Source organism: Dromiciops gliroides, chromosome 3, assembly GCF_019393635.1.
Source record: "Dromiciops gliroides isolate mDroGli1 chromosome 3, mDroGli1.pri, whole genome shotgun sequence".
In the NCBI taxonomy this organism is placed as follows: domain Eukaryota; kingdom Metazoa; phylum Chordata; class Mammalia; order Microbiotheria; family Microbiotheriidae; genus Dromiciops; species Dromiciops gliroides.
Genome location: NC_057863.1, coordinates 581,333,432 through 581,354,433, shown reverse-complemented (window position 1 = coordinate 581,354,433; position 21,002 = coordinate 581,333,432). Strand labels below are relative to the sequence as shown.

The following is a 21,002-nucleotide window of genomic DNA, read 5'->3' as shown; positions in this document are numbered from 1 at the left end:
GATCTGTGAAAACTGAGAGGTGGCCTTTTGAGGGGACTTGAAGTCAGTAGGGATTTAGGATTTTCATTGGGTGCTTATGACATGGTCAGAGTTCCTTGACCATGGTCAAGGTTCTTGTCCCACCCAAACTTCAATTTCCTTATCTATAAAATAGGGATGTTAATACCTACAATGTCTTTACTCACAGAAGCTGTTATATCAAATAGACAGAGACAGACAATAAGTCAGATGTGAGTCTAGCTTGGTGCTATCATTTAGATCAGGCCCACTCAGAAGGGGAACAGTATCTTGTTTCTGATCCATGATTATGTTAGTCTAGACTATCTCAGCTAAGGGGAATGGATGTAGGTCAATCCTTGCAGAAGTCCTGAGCTAGAAACCAAAACATACTGGAGTGATCCAGCACTGATTGCTATCCCTTAGTAGAACCTACCATTGCATTCAGTAGGCAGGCAGGCAGGCAGCCAAGGAGAGTCATTTTGCAAATTTACTTTGCTCCAGTGCCAGGTGTAGGGCACTGTGATGAAAAGCCAATCAAGGACTTTCTCCAGCTTCATTTATCAGTACAAGAAGTGGAGCAAAATTGGGAGCCTTGATGAGAGAAACCCTCAGTTGGGATTTGACAAGGCATGATCTACAATGGGACAAGGGGGCAAGGCCTTCAAACCAAATGATTAGATACTGAATGTACATTGAACTTCTGATATCCTTGAAGTGAATTGGGAGTCTCTGATCATTCAGTTCTCTACTAGGCCTCCTTGTAGCCAAGCAGAAGGCTTTTCTCCATCAGCGATTTGGTATCTTCCAGTGTTGAAGTCTAGTGGCCATGAAGATCATCTTAGCTTGCTGGGGCTTCTTCTTCTCCCAGTTGGGCAGATCCAGACACTTGAGATCCAGTAACTTGATCTAGGAAACTGGGAAACTCAGCTGGAAAAGTTCCATATATGTACAAGGGGTCACTTGACCATAAAAGCAAGAGATTTGTTGTGTTAGTGACTCTAAAATCAAAAGAAAATCACAGGCTTGGAGTTCCAAGATCAATAACATTAAGATTTTGACAGATGAAGAGATGACTTATTCAATTGCACATAGTAATAAATGGTAGAGCTAGATTCACATCTAGTTTTTATCTCCAAAGCTCTTTTGCATTGTACTACACTGCTTCCATTCATAGGCTTGATGAATTAATAGGTAGGCAAGCATTCTACAAATAAGGGTATTCTCCACTGCTAACTGAATTTGGCGGGGTTGGGGGGGGTGATAGAGGGAGGAAAGACTCTCCAACCTTTTCTTATATTGACCTCTCTGAACTGTTTTTTAAGCAACATAGAAAGCAGCAAGGAAAATATAATTAAGGGCCTTTTTAATGAATAAAGAACTTGATGTTTCTGATAAAGGCCTCATTTTTCAAATACAGAGAACCTGAAGCAAGTTTATAAGCTTACAAGCCATTCCCCAAATGACAAATGGTCAAAGGATATGAAGAGGCAGTTTTCAAATGAAGACATTAAAACTATCTATAGACATAAGAAAAAAAATGCTCTCAATCACTTGATCAGAGAAAATGTAAATTAAAAACTGAGGTACCGGGGCAGCTAGGTGGCGCAGTGGGTAGAGCACCGGCCCTGGATTCAGGAGGACCTGAGTTCAAATCCGGCCTCAGACACTTAATACTTACTAGCTGTGTGACTCTGGGCAAGTCACTTAACCCCAATTGCCTCACCAAAAAAAAAAAAAAAAAAAAAAAAACTGAGGTACCACCTCATATGTATCAGATTGGTTAATATGACAGAAAAGGAAAATGATAAATGTTCAAGAAGAGGGAAAATTGCAACACTAATGCATTTTTGGTGGTATTGTGAACTGATTCAATCATTCTGGAGAACAATTTGGAACTCTGTCCAAAGGGTTATAAAACTATGCATATAACCCTTGATCCAGGAATACCATTATTAGATCTGTATTCCAAAGAGAGCATAAAAAAGGGAATAGGATCTATATGCACAAAAATATTTAGAGCTACTCTTTTTGTGGTGGCAAAAAACTGGAAATTGAGGGGATGTCCATCAAATTGGAGAATGGCTGTGGTATATGAATATAATGGTATATTCCTGTGCTATAAGAAATGCTGAACATGCAGATTTCAGAAAAACCTGGAAATACCTGAGCTGATGCTGATTGAAGTGAGTAGAACCTGGAGAACATTATAACTATAGAGTCTAAATGCAATTGGAGGCACCCTATTTTCACTTTTTGTTTATTTTTTTTCTTGTTAGTGATTTTCCACTTTTGTTTTGAATTTGATTTCATAACAAGTCATCTACAAATATGGTTAATATGGTTATACTGTATAACCTATATCAGACTGCATGCTGTCTTGGAGCAGGGAGGGAGAAAAATCACATAACAATGAATATTGAAAACTATTTTACATGTAATTGGGAAAAATTAAAGTTGGGAGAGGGAAAGAATAAGGAAGTTGAAAGTAATTGACAGAGAGACACCTCCATGATTATCTCCCTGTGGTCAATATGATCAATTAAACCCACCCCACATCTGTTCTACACAGGAAGTCCTACTTCTCACACCCATCAGCTCCATCCTATTCCTGAGAAACTGAGGCAAGTTTGAGAACAGATCCTAATTCCTCAGGAGAGGAAGAAGAGCTTCTGCAGACTAGAGAGGAATGCCCAGGTAAAACAGGACCATGGCCAGCATCAATGATCTACCTGAGGAAGTCCTCCTGGAGTTGTTCTCCCTGGTGCCAGCCTTGGAGCTGCTGAGGCACTGCCGGCCAGTCTGCAGCCTCTGGAGGGACCTCATTGACCAGGTGTGCCTGTGGAAACGCAAGTGCCAACGAGAGGGCTTCATCTCCAAGGACTGGAGCCATCCTGTAGCTGACTGGAAGGCCTTCTACCTCTGTTGCAGCCATCCAAAGAACCTGATCCACAATGCCTGTGGTCAAGATGGGTTGAATTTTTGGACAACTCAAGAGAAAATGAAAGAATATTGGACTGTAAAATACAGCCCTGCATGCCCTGTCCAGAAATGCTTTTTCTCATGCTATGGTCATACTCTCAAGTCTCAGATGGTGGACCTGAAAGCTGAGGGCTATGGTGAAGAAATAATGGACATAGTGAGGCCAGACATTGTGGTCAAGGACTTCTTTGTTGTCAGATTCGACATTTTCTGCGCCTACAACTGCTGTGTGCGCTTCCTAGATTATAACTTTAAACTCCTGCATGTGCTCAGACTGTCAGATGGAGAGTTTAGATGGATGGACAATAAGTGGATACAATTCTCCTACACGTTGTCCAACTATAGCCCAGGAATCCGTTACATCCACTTCCAGCATGGCGCCTTGGGGTTTCAGGGCTTTCAGGACTTTTCTCGTCCATATATGTTCAAAGTCACTAGCAGCAGCATCACCATTGGTCCTGTGAGATTTGCCAACACCCAAAGGCAAATGGAGAATGATTTAAATTGATTGAATTAAGTGAGACTGACTTGACTCTGCTGATTTACCCACTCCAATTTGACTTGATCAAAACCACACCTGCCTGACTCCCAAGAGTGAGTGTTCTCAGAGGCTGTGGGCTATGACATCAACATGAGACCAGCCTTAACCAATCTGCTTGAAGGACTGCCTCTTCTCAGGAAGGAGGGAAGGGGTTGTTTGCTCTCTCAATTTTTTCATTGGTTGCTGCAACCTGCTGTTGGTGGCAGAAGGAGGCCAGACTGAACTCTGGATCTCTCCTCTAGGGTGGATAGGTTTCCTATTTTTCTGAAGTCCATGAGTTCTCTCTTTGCTAACTTCTAAAATATTTTAATAAATGCTTAATGCCTAAACTGTTACTGAAACTTCTAATTTATAAGTAAATCCTGGCTAGCTTTCCCCACACTTGGGGACAGGAAAAAGGGGAACACACAGATTTTTGTTGTTGTTGTTTGCTTTTTTGTTTTTTGGTGAGGCAATTGAGGTTAAGTGACTTGCCCAGGGTCACACAGCTAGTACGTGTCAAGTATCTGAGGCCAGATTTGAACTCAGGTCCTCCTGAATCCAGGGTCAGTGCCCTATGCACTGCACCACACACATTAGATTTTAAATGTCCCAGTCCTGAGTTCAGCAGGACACCCATTTGTGCAGAAGTAGCCAGATGCAACAACGAGATCCAGACCCAGATGAACTAATGGTTTCAGTATCTTCCTACTTTTAGCAGCTTGGGGTTTCCATAAACACTGCTCTAGATTACTCCCACCTCCTACTACTACTCGAAATTCATGGGCAGCTGAAACTAAAGGAAATCACAAAACCAAGCTGAGTGAGCCACTGCACATGTATGAAGTTTTAAAAAAAATCTGGACCCTGGTCATAGCAAATAATTATAAGAATATGTGAAAAACTAGCACTCATAGGGTTTTTTAAAAATTGCAAAGTGCTAATAAGTATCTCATTTGATCTGCATGACAACCCTGAGAGGTGGGTGCTATTCTTATGCCCATTTGGCAGATGGGGAGGCTGAGGCAGACAGGTTGAGTGCCTTTCCTGGTGTCACAGGGCTGGTGGGTGTCTGGGGCTGGCTTTGACTTCAGGTCCTCCTGGCTCCAGATCCAACAATCTTTCCCCTACACCACCTAGCTGCTTCTTTGCATTCCCCTATCCCACCTCTCACAGCAGCTAGGTGTCACCATCGTGCATAGAGTGCTGGTTCTGGAGCCAGGACGACTCATTCTTGCTGAGTTCAGATCCAGCCTCAGACATTTGGTAGCTGTGTGATTCTGGGCAAGTCACTTCACCCTGTTTACCTCAGTTTCCTCTTCTGTAAAATGAGATGGAGAAGGGAAAGGCAAACCACTCCAGTGTCTCTGCCAAGAAAACCCCAAATGGGGTCAAAAAGAGTTGGACATGACTGAAACATCTGAATGACAGCAATAATCCCATCTTCCACCATAGATGTTTCCAACCTTCTCATCTCTCCTCTAGCTTCTGACAGCGCCCCTCCCCCACAGTCCTCACGGAGGACTTCACCTCCTACTTCATCAGAAAGAAAAGAAAATCCAGACCAGTTGTTGAGAGTTCCCTCTTCATCTCACATTAGTCAGACATCCATCCATCTTCCCCCACTACCTTCTCCACTGGGATCTCAGAGGAAGAGGTGGCCCTTCTCTTTGCCAAGCCAACCACTCCTTAAGAAGCACTCTCATCTTCTATGTCTCCTCTTCATTTATAAACCTGAGAAAGCCATCCACACTTAGAGCCTCTCCTCCTTCTCTCACTGAACAATTAATTCCAATACTATACAAGTTATTTGGAAAAATAGGTGTAGAACCCACACTCTATTAAAGAAGACAAAGGAGAACAGTTAGGTGCATACCCAATATATATATATATGCCATCATTGGGAGATAATGATGGAGAAAAAGCACTAAAGACAGAGGAAATGTGGAAGAACCTCTTAGGGAAGGTGGTGCTTGAGGTGAACTTTGAAGGAAGCCAAGGAGGCAGGGGTGAGTAGGGAGGGGACTCAAGGCAAGGATGACAGCCAGTGAAATAACTGAGTTTCTAGGTGATCTATGGTAGCTGAGAAAAAGTGCCCAGGACAGAGCTCTGGGGTACACAAACATCTAGGGGCTGTGACCAAGAAAACAGAAAAGGAGTGGCAGGAGATGTCCCCCAGGAGAAGGGTGGCCATTAGCATCAAAGCCTGCTCCTTTGGACAGGAGTCCAAAAAAGGCCAAATCAGAGATTTGGCAACTGAGAGATCATGGCTCATGGCAGATCAGCCTAGTGATGAGATGATGGGCTCAAGAAAACAGGGTGAAGTGAGAACATGGAACAAGCAGTCGTGGCTGTCATGGTGCAGACTATATTATTTGTCCTTGGGGACTGGAGCCTGGTGTAGTCATAAGAGAGGGGAAGAAGAAAACCAACAGGCAATATGGAAGGATGCTGAGCAATGGATCCAGGATTCTTTGGACTGGATGAAGACAATAGGCATCAGCCCCTTTGTCCCTATCCCCTTCCATGGGAAGCCCCTATTGGAGAATCAAATGGTGCTCTCCAGCTTGGGATTCATTCTTGTCTAAAGGCATGGATGTGATCAGGGTGGAAGTTCTCTATGTCTCCAGCACTGACCCAGTCTGATGTTTGAGGATGGCTGTGTTATAGTTTTACATTTATGCAGGACCTAGCACATCATTGAGTTCTCCACCCAACAAAGAAACTTGTTTGCATTATGTCCCTATGAGCTCATAGGGACCCAAAACATCTCTTCTGGATGTTGTGTGAGCAAGTGTATTTGTGGCTATTTCTGGTCTCAGAAATGGTGCTGTCAAGCTGACCTTTGAAGCAGATGCAAATTTACCATAATGAAAAGCTCTCCCTGCCATATATGGGCTCAGCTGTGTGGAATTCCAGCCTCAATTGGAGCAGTAAGAGAATTCTGGAGAGCATCACTTAAAAGATCCAGCTCAATTAGTTAGAATATGGATTATGCTGAGCTGTTTTTGGTTAGCAGTGGGAGGCTCTTTGGGTGAGGTGGGATGAATTTGGAAATGAAGGTGATCAGTCCACTCACATTTGTAAGCACTTCTTCTACAGTCGGACAAGACTGTAGACCCCTCCAACCACATTCCAATGGCCAATGGGGCCAGGACACTCACACATTCACTCTTCTCTGTCTGTCTCTGTCTCTGTTTCTCTCTCTCTCTCTGTTTCTCTCTCTCTCTCTCTCTCTCTCTCTCTCTCTCTCACATACACACACACACACACACACACACACACACACACGATAGAAACAAAAAGCCCCAAAGTCCTTGGCCTCAAAAAGGTTTTATTCTCCCCCAGAACAGGGAGATGAGGGCAATGTGTGAGAGAAGAAGTTGGCTACTCTTGCTGGATGGATGGCAGAAGGTAATGGGGGGAGCAGGAAATTATTGGAAAGGTAGGAAAGGGTTCATTTTGTAGCTTTAAGTGGCCAACAGAAGACTTTCTAGTCTCTCAGATCCTGATTGTATTCAGGAGTTTCTGCAGAGCATGGAAATGAAACCAGTTAATAGAAGTTTCTTTAGCAAACAGCCTTCCAATCACATTCCAAATACTCCTGAGAATTCTGTGCAAAAGAGTGCCTGACTTGAATGTGGTTGGAGGGGTCTGAAGCAATGAGTTCTGATGAATCAATGCCCATGTGTCCATTTCCAGGATGTTCCAAAAAAGGCATCCCTCTCTCTTCAGTCCCTCATTGTTCTGCCATCTTTTGTTTTAGGTCTTCTTGGTGTGAGGTAGGTAGAGGGGTTGGGCAAGGAAGTTTTCTCCAGGGAAGACATAAGCCATATCCCCTGCCTTCCTGAAGCAGGATGGAAATTGAGTGGGGGTCTCCAGGTTATGGGGGACAGAACTTCACCTGTAATGTCCTCATGAGAGGTCCTCTTTATAGACAGAGATGAGAGAGTATGCCCACAGGATGTATGAAAGTATGAGAAACTCCAACCAGACATCATGGAGGGGAGTTATGGGCTAGTCTGAATTACCTGAGCAATGCTCTAGAAGTTCTAAAGATTGCCATCTGGGGAAGCTTTGCTCTTCTCTCTGATGACTCTGTCCAATTATTCTTTAAATGCTTCCCTATCAGGGGTAGCTAGGTGGTATAGTGGATAGAGCCAATGCCCTGGATTTAGGAAGACCTAAGTTCAAATCCAACTTCAGATGGTAACAAGCTGTGTGACCCTGGACAAGTCACTTAACAGTTTGCCTCAGTTCTTTATCTGCAAAATGTGGACACATTGGAAAAGGAAATGACAAACCACTCCAGTCTCTTTCCTGAGACACAACTGAACAACACAACAACCAACAGGAGTTATTATTACCAAAGAATCCGAAGAATTACTAGAACTGGAAAGGATCTCAGAACCCATGCAGTTCTCCTGGTATCTTGAATTCAACATATCTGAAGTAGTAAATATGATTGTTCATATTTACATATTGACAATGACTCCTCTTTCTTTTTTTTCAAATAATAAACATGTTTATTTATAGTTTTGAGTTCCAAATTTTATCCCTCCTTCCTTCCCTCCCTCCCCCCAAGGTGGTAAACAATCAGATGTGCATTATACATGTGTAATTACGTAAAACATTACCATATTAAGTCATTTTGTATAAGAAAACTAGAATAAAAGAAAAAAATGAAAGAGTGAAACATAGGATGTTTCAGTTTGTGTTCAATCAATGTAAGTTCTTTCTTTGGAGGCGGATAGTATGTTTCATCAATAGTCCTTTGGGATTGTCTTGGATCATTGTATTGCTGAGAATAGTTGTCATTCACAATTCTTCATCAAAGAATATTGCTGTCTCTGTGCACAATGTTTTCCTGGTTCTGTTCACTTCACTATACTTCAGTTCATACAAGTCTTTTCCAGTCTTTCTGAAATCATCTTGCTTGTCATTTCTTATGGCACAATAACATTCCATCAGCATCATATACCACAGCTTCTTCACTCATTCCCCAATTGATGGGCATTAGTTTGATTTCCAATTTGTAGCCACCACAAAAAGAGCTGCTATAAATATTTTTGTACAAATAGGTCCTTTTCTCTTTTTGGGTATGAATGACTCCTCTTTCAAACCTTCCCATTTCTATCAAGGATTTTCTGTTGTTGTTCAGATATTTTTTGGTCCTGTCAGATTCTTCATGACCTCATTTGGGGTTTTCTTGCCAAAGATCCTGGAGTGGTTTGCCATTTCCTTCTCTAGCTCATGTTAAAAATGAGGAAAGTGAGGCATCCTTAACCAGTGACTTGTCCTGGGTCACACAACTAATCAGTGTCTGAGGCTAGATTTGAAGTGAGGAAGAGGAGTCTTCCTGACCCCAGGCACTATACCCTGTGCACTATGGTGCCCCCTAGGCACCCTCAAAGGTAACACCAACCTTCTAATTAACCGGGCTCACCACACTGCACCACCAGACCAAACATTGTGCCTGGTACACAGCTGGTCAAAAAGTCAACAAGCATTGGCTATACCCTTGCTGTCTGCTTTCTTGAATTACAGCTGCTAGATATGCCTGTTTTAGAACTAGGGGGAAAGAGTGAAATGGGTTTGAGTCCATGTAGTAGAAACATTTTGCCATGTGGACCTTTGTTTCTCAAACTCCTACTTGGCACTTGGGGCCCTTTTTGTAACTCCCTTGTGAAAGGTAAATGAATATTAGAAGATTATCCAGGTATAGGCCTAGCTCACAAGCCTGTGTTTGCCCCCTCTTATGAACTCCCAGATGTTTTCTGCTAACTCTAGCTATAGCTTAACATGGGAAATTGCCCCTGTTTTGACCAAGAGTGGGAACGTGAAGGAGGATACCCTGCTGGGATCCTGGCCAGGTCCCTTCTAGGCATATCTCACTGATTTAACTGCCTAAGGTTCCCAGGAACTAGCCATTCCTAGGGACTATAAACAAATCCAGGGGTAGTCCTGGGGGGTTGGCTCCCCCTCAAGAATATGTCCCGAGAAACTAAAAGTTTATTCCAACTTCTCTGGCAGTGATCCTGCGCAAACTCACTTGGTGTCAATCATAAAATTAGCTCATCATACAAGCCGCTACTGGTGGCTTCAAGCCACTTTTGTTTAAGGTACTATATAAGTCAAAGTAAGCCCCCACCTCTTTGGAGTCTCACCCGTGGAGAGGACGCTCTGCCCAGGATGTTCCCAATTGGGACTCTGGGAAGCCGTACCAGGACCCCCAGCCAATTGGACCCAGTAGTTGGTGCTTCCCTGATTTGGTGATGTATTTCCCTTTAAATTACTATAATACTCATTAAATTTAATTTTCTTCACCTGGTGTTGGAATGTCATTTTTGTAGGAGTGAATCTGAACATTATCCTTAACCATACAAATTGGCATCACGAATAGGATTTGCTGTACAAAATGCCTCTGTTAAGGGAAAACGACCCACATGTACAAAAATATTTATAGCTGCTCTTTTTGTGGTGGCAAGGAATTGGAAATTGAGGGGTTGCCCATCAATTGGGGAATGGCTGAACAAGTTGTGGTATATGAATGTAATGGAATTCTATTGTGCTGTAAGAAACGATGAGCAGGAGTTTAGAGAAACCTGGAAGGACTTGCATGAGCTGATGATGAGTGAGATGAGCAGAACCAGAAGAACATTGTGTGTTGATCTACTGTGATGGACTAGATTCTTCTCACCAATGCAATGGTACAGAAGAGTTCCAGGGAACTCCTGATAGAAGAGAATCTCCAAATCCAAGAAAAAAAAAAAGAACTGTGGAGTAGAGATGCTGATTGAACCATACTATTTCTTTTGCTTTTGGTGCTGTTGTTTTTCTATTTTGAGGTTTTTCCTCATTGCTGATTTTTCTCTTATAACGTGACTAATGCAGAAATATGTTTGATGTTATTAAGTATATAAAACCTATATCAGATTACCTGCTGTCTAGGGGAGGGAGGGAGAAAAATCTGAAATTTGAAAGCTTGTATAAACAAATGTTGAGAACTATTTTTACATGTAACTGGAAAAAATAAAATACTTTTATCAGAGAAAAAATGCCTCTATTTCAGAAATATGAGGAAAAAGGAAAAGAAATTATTGGAGTTTGTAGAAGAGGTTGGGCATTTTTGACTGCGTATAGGATAGTTTGTGAGGATAGGAATAAGAAGATAAAAGAAAAAGCAGATTTGGAAAAAGTTACCTGAATTACAGGGAAAATCACCTATGTTACAATGTCCGAATTTTATACTTGGGAGGACAAGCTCAGAATTATCAGAGTATAGCTCAGAAAGCTGCTGTAAGAGTGGCTCAGTATAAGTAAAAGAAAAGAAAGAGGAAAAGTGATGGGACATGGAGGGTGACTGTTGATTGTAGACAATTAAACAAGGTAACTCCTCCACTTTATGCATCAGTCCCGTACACAGTGTCTTTAATCAAGACTATTCAAACTTACCCTGGGCAGTGGTGTGCAGTTATAGATCTTGCAAATGCCTTTTTTTACAAAACCAGCAGATTCTAGTCAGTGGGACCAGTTTACCTTTATTTGGCAAGAGAAACAATATGCTTTCACACGACTTCCTCAAGGATATTTGCATAGCCCTACTATTTGTCATAGAACTGTGGCTGAACACTTGAATGAATTAAAACTTTCTGGAGAACAAATTATTCATTGTATTGATGACATTATGGTTCAGGGAGAGAACAAAGAGATAGTGGAAAAGGCACTACACGTTTTGATTGATCACATGAAGGAGAAGGGGTGGGAGATAAATCCTGCTAAAACATAAAATCTTTAGGGATTATGTGGAATGCAGGCCATAGAGAAATCTTACTGAAAGCTAAACAGAAAATAGCTGGCTCTGCTCCCCCTACCTCTGAACAAGAGGCACAGAAATTTATTGGACTTTTTGGATACTGGAGGAATCACATTCCTCATTTGGGGCAAATTTTAAGTCCCCTTTATAAAGTAACTCGAAAGAAATATGAATTTGAATGGGGACCTAAGGAACAAAAAGCCTTTGAAGAAGCTAAGGCTGCAACCCAAACTGCTTTAGACCTATGGCCTATAAAAGAAGGTCCAGTAAAATTACAAGTCTCTGTAGAACAAGAATATGCCAATTGGAGCTTATGGCAAAAGCAAGAAGGAAAGAACATGCCCATGGGTTTTTGATCCCATAAATTACCTAGTTCTGGTTTGCAATACACCCCATTTGAACAACAACTATTAGCTGTCTATTGGGCACTGGTGGAGACTGAGCACCTGACGCTTAATCATGAAATAACTATAAGACCACAATAAGTTTGGTTTGGGATGTGTTGAGCTTGATATACCCAATGAACATTCTCTTTAAGAGGTCCAGTTGATGATGTGGGATTGGAACTCAAAGACAGCTACCATGAACAGTGCTGGAAAAAATAGATCTAGGAATCCTTTACATAGAGAAGATGATTTAGGCCATGGAAACTGATGAGATCAAAGAGGGAAAGGGAAGAGGGCCCAGGACATAGCCATTGGGGGCACCCAAGGTGTGTGACATGGATGGAAACCCAGCAGAAAAAGTTAGGAGAAGTCAGACAGGAGGAGAGTTAGGAGAGAGCAACAGGCTGAAAATGAAAGCCTAGAGAATGTCCAGGAGAAGTGACTAGCAGCACCAAATAATGCAGAGACATCAAGAGAGATGAAAACTGAGAAGAGTCCATTAGATGTAGAATTCAAGAGAACACTGGTAACTGGAGAGCAAAGTTTCAGCTGAATGAAGAGGTCAGGCCAGACTGTGAACAATTTAGAAGACAGTGAGAGAAGGAGGAGAGGCTCTAAGTGTGGATGGCTTTCTCAGGTTTATAAATGAAGAGGAGACATAGAAGATGAGAGTGCTTCTTAAGGAGGGGTTGGCTTGGCAAAGAGAAGGGCCACCTCTTCCTCTGAGATCCCAGTGGAGAAGGTAGTGGGGGAAGATGGATGGATGTCTGACTAATGTGAGATGAAGAGGGAACTCTCAGCAACTGGTCTGGATTTTCTTTTCTTTCTGATGAAGTAGGAGGTGAAGTCCTCCGTGAGGACTGTGGGGGAGGGGCGCTGTCAGAAGCTAGAGGAGAGATGAGAAGGTTGGAAACATCTATGGTGGAAGATGGGATTATTGCTGTCATTCAGATGTTTCAGTCATGTCCAACTCTTTTTGACCCCATTTGGGGTTTTCTTGGCAGGGACACTGGAGTGGTTTGCCTTTCCCTTCTCCATCTCATTTTACAGATGAGGAAACTGAGGTAAACAGGGTGAAGTGACTTGCCCAGAATCACACAGCTACCAAATGTCTGAGGCTGGATCTGAACTCAGCAAGAATGAGTCTTCCTGGCTCCAGAACCAGCACTCTATGCACGATGGTGACACCTAGCTGCTGTGAGAGGTGGGATAGGGGAATGCAAAGAAGCAGCTAGGTGGTGTAGGGGAAAGATTGTTGGATCTGGAGCCAGGGGGACCTGAAGTCAAAGCCAGCCCCAGATACCCACCAGCCCTGTGACACCAGGAAAGGCACTCAACCTGTCTGCCTCAGCCTCCCCATCTGCCAAATGGGCATAAGAATAGCACCCACCTCTCAGGGTTGTCATGCAGATCAAATGAGATACTTATTAGCACTTTGCAATTTTTTTAAAACCCTATGAGTGCTAGTTGGTTTTCACATTTTTTTTTTTTTTTTTGCGGGGCAATGGGGGTTAAGTGACTTGCCCAGGGTCACACAGCTAGTAAGTGTCAAGTGTCTGAGGCTGGATTTGAACTCAGGAACTCCTGAATCCAGGGCCGGTGTTTTATCCACTGCGCCACCTAGCTGCCCCCTACATATTCTTATAATTATTTGCTGTGGCCAGGGTCCAGATTTTTTAAAAAGCCTCATACATGTGCAGTGGCTCACTCAGCTTGGTTTTGTGATTTCCTTTAGTTTCAGCTGCCCACGAATTTCGAGTAGTAGTAGGAGGCGGGAGTAATCTAGAGCAGTGTTGATGGAAACCCCAAGCTGCTAAAAGTAGGAAGATACTGAAACCATTAGTTCATCTGGGTCTGGATCTCGTTGTTGCATCTAGCTACTTCTCCACAAATGGGTGTCCTGGTGATCTCAGGACTGGGACATTTAAAATCTAATGTGTGTGGTGCAGTGCATAGGGCACCGGCCCTGCATTCAGGAGGACCTGTATCTGTGTAACCCTGAGCAAGTCACTTAACCTCAATTGCCTCACCAATGTGAGAATTTATTTTGATTTGGGGACCCTGCCTTTGGGCTGAGTTGAAAAAGCCTTAGGCCCTCAGGGGTTTTAAACTGTAAGAGGGGATGGTGCCCCTCCACCTTCACTTCAGCTGAGCCAAAAAGCCCCGTGGGCTTTATGGGAAGCCAGGTCAGATGGCTGGGGGATAAAGTCCCAGCTCCCTCCGCCCTGGGGGATCTATCCCAGAGATCCCAGGCTCATCCAGGCCGGGCTATGGTGTAGACTGTGCAGAGGTCCCGGGCACACAGCAGGGGGCACGGGCCCATGAAGCCCTGGGTGTGGTACATATAGGACATTTGAGCACTAGCTCAGCAGACAAATTAACTTGGCATGTGTGGGAGTGCAGGGAGCCTGAGGTTTTGAGGGGAGAGAAGGAACATATATAGAGTTGAGAAGACAGTGAAAGAGGAGGCTGGGAGATTTCGAGAACAGAAGGAGGGAGATAGTACAGTGGATGGAAAAAGCAAGAAAGGGCTAGGATACAGAGACACTAGAGATGCTGAAGGGGGGCGGTCAGCACAGAGGAGGTGGAGAAAAAGCTACACTGGGGGAATGCAGGTGGATGCCAGAGGACTAAGAGAACGCAAGGAGAAGGAGGTCTGTGAGAGAGAGATGCAGGGGTTCAGCGAGGCAGTAGAGAGATGAAAGTTAGACGGTGAGGGGGTCGACAAAGTGAAAGGGGCTCCAGAGGATAGAGAAAGGAGAGACACTGAAGGGGGCAGAAAAGAGAAGGGGAACGATAGAAGGTCCATTGGTACACAGGAGGCTAAAAAAGTTCCGGGCGCGGCAGCTGGAGAGAGATACACCGGAAAGCATTCAGGTTGTACATTTTATTTTCCTGTATTCTTATTTTTAAATTGTATCGCATAAGTAAACTCTCTGCTGTTAAAATAGAAGAGGCTTCTTAATCTTTTGCTTATCAATTTGGGAGGAGCAAGTGTGGTGGAACTTTATAAACGGCCCATATGAAATTAATAGCAGTCAGATAGCCAGCAAATCAATAGTCCCCAGATTAGCCCCACCCCCACCCCCCACCGGGTCAGATTAGGCACACAGTCAGTAAAATATTCTTACACCAAAAAACAAAAAAAAGCAAACGAAAAAAATCTGTGTGGTCAAATTGGAGTGGGTAAATCAGCAGAGTCAGTCTCACTTAATTCAATCAATTTAAATCATTCTCCATTTGCCTTTGGGTGTTGGCAAATCTCACAGGACCAATGGTGATGCTGCTGCTAGTGACTTTGAACACATATGGCCAAGACAAGCCCTTAAAGCCCTGAAACCCCATGCCGCCATGCTGGAAGTAGATGTAACGGATTCCCGGGCTATAGTTGGACAATGTGCAGGAGACCACTATCCACTCATTGTTGATCCATCTATACTCTGCCTCTGAGAGTCTGAGCATATGCAGGATTTTAAAATTATAATCTAGGAATAACACGGAGCAGTAGTAGGTGCAGAAAATGTTGTATCTGATAGCAAACATGTCCTTGACCACAATGTCTGGCCTTACTATGTCCATCATTTCTTCACCATAGCCCTCAGCTTTCAGGTTCACCATCTGAGACTTGAGAGTATGACCATAGCATGAGAAAAAGCATTTCTGGACAGGGAGTCCAGGGATGTCTTTTGCAGTCCAATAATCTTTCTTTATATCTGGAGTTATCCAAAAATTCAACCCATCTTGACCACAGGCATTGTGGATCAGGTTCTTTGGGTGGCTGCAACAGAGGTAGAAGGCCTTCCAGTCAGCTACAGGATGGTTCCAATCCTTGGAGATGAAGCCCTCTTGTTGGCATTTGCGTTTCCACAGGCACACCTGGTCAATGAGGTCCCTCCAGAGGCTGCAGACTGGCCGGCAGTGCCTCAGCAGCTCCAAGGCTGGCACCAGGGAGAACAACTCCAGGAGGACTTCCTCAGGTAGATCATTGATGCTGGCCATGGTCCTGTTTTACCTGGGCATTCCCCTCTAGTCTGCAGAAGCTCTTCTTCCTCTCCTGAGGAATTAGGATCTGTTCTCAAACTTGCCTCAGTTTCTCAGGAATAGGATGGAGCTGATGGGTGTGAGAAGTAGGACTTCCTGTGTAGAACAGATGTGGGGTGGGTTTAATTGATCATATTGACCACAGGGAGATAATCATGGAGGTGTCTCTCTGTCAATTACTTTTAACTTCCTTATTCTTTCCCTCTCCCAACTTTAATTTCTTTCCCAATTACATGTAAAATAGTTTTCAATATTCATTGTTATGTGATTTTTCTCCCTCCCTGCTCCAAGACAGCATGCAGTCTGATATAGGTTATACAGTATAACCATATTAAACATATTTCCACATGACTTCTGTTACGAAATCAAATTCAAAACAAAAGTGGAAAACCACTAAAAAGAAAAAAAATAAACAAAAAGTGAAAATAGGGTGCCTCCAATTGCATTCAGACCCCATAGTTCTTTTTTTCTGGAAGTGGAGAGTATTTTCCATTATGAGTCCTTTGGAATTGTCTTGGATCACTGTATTGCTAAGAAGAGCTAAGTCTTTCATAGTTGATCACTGTACAATGTTGCTGTTAGTATGTAAAATGTTCTCCTGGTTGTGCTCACTTCAATCAGCATTAGTCCAGGTAAGTATTTCCAGGTTTTTCTGAAATCTGCATGTTCATCATTTCTTATAGCACAGTAATATACCACTATATTCATATACCACAGCCATTCTCCTATTTGATGGACATCCCCTCAATTTCCAGTTTCTTGCCACCACAAAAAGAGTAGCTCTAAATATTTTTGTGCATATAGATCCTATTCCTTTTTTTATGCTCTTTGGAATACAGATCTAGTAGTGGTATTCCTAGAACAAGGGGCATAGTTTTATAACCCTTTGGACAGAGTTCCAAATTGTTCTCCAGAATGATTGAATCAGTTCACAATACCACCAACAAGGCACTTGTGTTGTGATTTTCCCACAACTTCTTCCAACATTTATCATTTTTCTTTTCTGTCACGTTAACCAATCTGATACATATGAGGTGGTACCTCAGTTTTAATTTACATTTTCTCTGAGAGCATTTTTTTCTTATATCTATAGATAGTTTTAATTTCTTCATTTGAAAACTGCCTCTTCATATCCTTTGACCATTTGTCATTTGGGGAATGGCTTGTATGCTTATAAACTTGCTTCAGTTCTCTGTATTTGAAAAATGAGGCCTTTATCAGAAACATCAAGTTCTTTATTCTTTAAAAAGGCCCTTAATTATATTTTCCTTGCTGCTTTCTATGTTGCTTAAAAAACAGTTCAGAGAGGTCAATATAACAAAAGGTTGGAGAGTCTTTCCTCCCTCTATCACCCCCCCCAACCCCGCCAAATTCAGTTAGCAGTGGAGAATACCCTTATTTGTAGAATGCTTGCCTACCTATTAATTCATCAAGCCTATGAATGGAAGCAGTGTAGTACAATGCAAAAGAGCTTTGGAGATAAAAACTAGATGTGAATCTAGCTCTACCATTTATTACTATGTGCAATTGAATAAGTCATCTCTTCATCTGTCAAAATCTTAATGGTTTTGATCTTGGAGCTCCAAGGCTGTGATTTTCTTTTGATCTTAGAGTCACTATCACAATAAATCTCTTCCTTTTATGGTCATGACCCTTTGTACATATATGGAACTTTTTCAGCTGAGTTTCCCAGTTTCCTAGCTCAAGTTACTGGATCTCAAGTGTCTGGATCTGCCCAACTGGGAGAAGAAGAAGCCCCAGCAAGCTAAGATGATCTTCATGGCCACTAGACTTCAACACTGGAAGATACCAAATCGCTGATGGAGAAAAGCCTTCTGCTTGGCTACAAGGAGGCCTAGTAGAGAACTGAATGATCAGAGACTCCCAATTCACTTCAAGGATATCAGAAGTTCAATGTACATTCAGTATCTAATCATTTGGTTTGAAGGCCTTGCCCCCTTATCCCATTGTAGATCATGCCTTGTCAAATCCCAACTGAGGGTTTCTCTCATCAAGGCTCCCAATTTTGCTCCACTTCTTGTACTGATAAATGAAGCTGGAGAAAGTCCTTGATTGGTTTTTCATCACAGTGCCTTACACCTGGCACTGGAGCAAAGTAAATTTGCAAAATGACTCTCCTTGGCTGCCTGCCTGCCTGCTGAATGCAATGGTAGGTTCTACTAAGGGATAGCAATCAGTGCTGGATCACTCCAGTATGTTTTGGTTTCTAGCTCAGGACTTCTGCAAGGATTGACCTACATCCATTCCCCTTAGCTGAGATAGTCTAGACTAACATAATCATGGATCAGAAACAAGATACTGTTCCCCTTCTGAGTGGGTCTTATCTAAATGATATCACCAAGCTAGCCTCACATCTGACTTATTGTCTGTCCCTGTCTATTTGATATAACAGCTTCTGTGAGTAAAGACATTGTAGGTATTAACATCCCTATTTTATAGATAAGGAAATTGAAGTTTGGGTGGGACAAGAACCTTGACCATGGTCAAGGAACTCTGACCATGTCATAAGCACCCATGAAAATCCTAAATCCCTACTGACTTCAAGTCCCCTCAAAAGGCCACCTCTCAGTTTTCACAGATCTGAAAAGAAAAAAAAAAGTATTCCCCCAGGGAAAAACCTACCTTGGATGTACTGCTAGGAGGCTTCTAGGTCAGGAACACAGCTGCACCTGGAATGGAGACTCTGAGCAGAGACTTCTAAAACTCAGCCACTACTGGCCTTTTATACTACTTTCACTCCCTGGGTTCTCCTCCCCTTTCTCATTTACATAATGATGAAGGTGTGTACTCCATCCTCAAGGAGTGGCAAAGTAGAAAAATCTCTTTGTTCCCCCTCAATCACCACCCCTCAGCTCTTGGTCACCTTCTCACTTCTCTACTTAGTACTCCATTTATTGAACATTAAACTCTGAAATCCTTTTCAATGTATCACTCCTCAGAAACAATGAAGAGGCAGTGGACCCACTGGATGCATTAATCACACCAGTCTCCTGAGTACCTACTAAGGATAACGTACTTAGAAAAAGGAAGTCTCCAATCTTCTGTGCAGTGAACACAGCTGATTGCCACCTGATCCTTTTTTTTTTTTTTTAGTGAGGCAATTGGGGCTAAGTGACTTGCCCAGGGTCACACAGCTAGTAAGTGTTAAATGTCTGAGGCCAGATTTGAACTCAGGTACTCCTGACTCCAGGGCCATTGCTCTATCCACTGAGCCACCTAGCTGCCCCATTGCCACCTGATCCTACATGTTACTCAAGGGTTACAAAGGGATCCCAGTGTCTGAGTAAGCCAACCCAAGTCCAAGCTTCACTTTTTCTGAACTTTGGTCCAGACATCTATTATCTACAAGGAGGGAGTCAAAGCCTCCTCACCATCCCCAGTTCCTGGACCAGGGAAGCCACATGGGCCATTTAGGGCAACCATGGCATCAAGAAGGAACTAACTGCTGGGGGACCATCAGATGGACAAAAGACATCAACAGAAATGTACTTTAGAATAGACTACTCTTGTAAAGAGGGTTTATCATTTGTCTTGGTGGGAGGTCCCAGTGTTTCCCCCTTTTACTTCCTTGCTTTTCCCATCCCCTTAGAAGAACTTGATGGAAGGGAATTAGCCACACTGTGAATATCAGTCTCACTTCTCCTACCTAACCCTCTGCCCTCTTGCACAAACAGACTGACAACTTTCTTACTATTCCCACTTCAAGGAAACAAATAGACAAAAACCATGTTTTTTAAAAATGGGTGTCAGAAAGTTACAAAGAACAAGCATGGACCCAAAGTAGAGATATTTTGGTAGATACTCTTACCCCACACCTTTGCAGAGGTTGGAGGTTCATGGTTGAGCTCATGTTTTTTGTAGATTTTTTATCAGGTATTAATCAATTTTGTTCATTTTTTTCTATTATTTTTCTCTTTAAAAAATCATTATATGGCATGGGTCTCTGTGAGGTGATAAGGGGCAGTTACTTGGTGAAATTGCACCCACAGAAAAACTGAAAAAAAAAGTGATCCCCCTCTCAGTAATTGAGCATCTTAGGGTAGAGATAAAGTCTGGACACCAGGTAAAGGAAAAGTCATTAGCTGAGACCCCTGATAGGACCAGAAAGTTGAGTCCAACATTCAAAACATCTCTGAGGTGAGCTGCTACTGACTTGGCCCATATTGACATTTTGGCCAATCCAAGCTACTTTGAAAATAGCCTTTCTCTATGCAGGGACAAGTGTTGAAATAGGAATAATTAGCCCAGGACAAGACACATCATTTTGGTGACTTGCACAAGAAGAGCCTAAACCTAAGTCATTTCAATGAATAACCTACAGCCAGAAACTTAGTATCCAGACTCTACCCTTTGATTCTCTGACATTAGTATATGAAGAAAAGCAAGCACTGAACTCTTCTGTGGTAATAAATTCAACCGCATCACTTCCAGAACCCCAACCCAGACATTCTCTCTGTTCTATTCTGGCTCTTCTCTTGGTTTTCATAGCCTTGATGCAATGGTAACTCCTCTCAGCATTCTCTAGAGGCTCAACACTAACATCATGAAATCCATGCATGCATCCCCAGCCTTCATACAAGTTATAGTCTGGCAAGGACTAGTTTCTGGACCCTGCTGCTGCTCTTAATTACTAATGACACCAGTAGTTAGAGTAGCTCCAGCCACCCACCACAGTGCCATGTCTCCTGCCTGCTGCAAGGTACATAAGGTGCCATCTTCCAACACCAAGTTCCTTTACAACAAACTCAGACACCATCCAAGGCTCTGACAAACTTAGCCAGTGGCTTTGAACAATTCCGGTCTCCAGGTCAATTCTAGAGAAGTCTCTTATCTGCTTCCAAGTTCACTCAGTCCTTTTCCTAGAGCAGGAATTTTTAAGAAACCAATGTCAATATCTATGAGAAAGCATGGACTCAAAGAAGACATATGAGAAGACACTTCCACCCTACTGCTTTAGAGAGTTGGGAGGGAAACTGGTGTGGTACATTGAATATTTCTGCAGATTTTTTCAATGTGTTGACCAATTTGGATTGTTTTTTCCCTTTCCTATTTTTTTCCTCTGTAATAAAAATATTGTTTGTTATATGGAGTGGCTGTGTTGTAGAAGATATGGAAGAATACTAGGAGGAATTCTAGCCATGGAAGAAACAAAAGATATCAATAAAATTTTACTTTAAACAAACTGCTATCCTTGTAAATAATTTTGTCCTTTTCTGTGTAAATGTCAGATATGAATTTA

The 21,002-nt window shown here is 42.6% G+C and overlaps 2 protein-coding genes across 2 annotated transcripts; one reads left to right on the top strand and one right to left on the bottom strand.

The window, feature by feature from the left end:
- Nucleotides 1-2,707: 2,707 nt before the first annotated feature.
- LOC122748000 (F-box only protein 44-like) lies at nucleotides 2,708-3,487 on the top strand. Its single transcript, XM_043993746.1, has one exon. It carries the CDS (start codon nucleotides 2,708-2,710, stop codon nucleotides 3,485-3,487), a length of 780 nt encoding a protein of 259 aa, XP_043849681.1.
- An 11,433-nt stretch (nucleotides 3,488-14,920) lies between these two features.
- LOC122747999 (F-box only protein 44-like) lies at nucleotides 14,921-15,700 on the bottom strand. Its single transcript, XM_043993745.1, has one exon. The coding sequence runs from the start codon at nucleotides 15,698-15,700 to the stop codon at nucleotides 14,921-14,923; it is 780 nt and encodes a 259-aa protein (XP_043849680.1).
- Nucleotides 15,701-21,002: the final 5,302 nt, after the last annotated feature.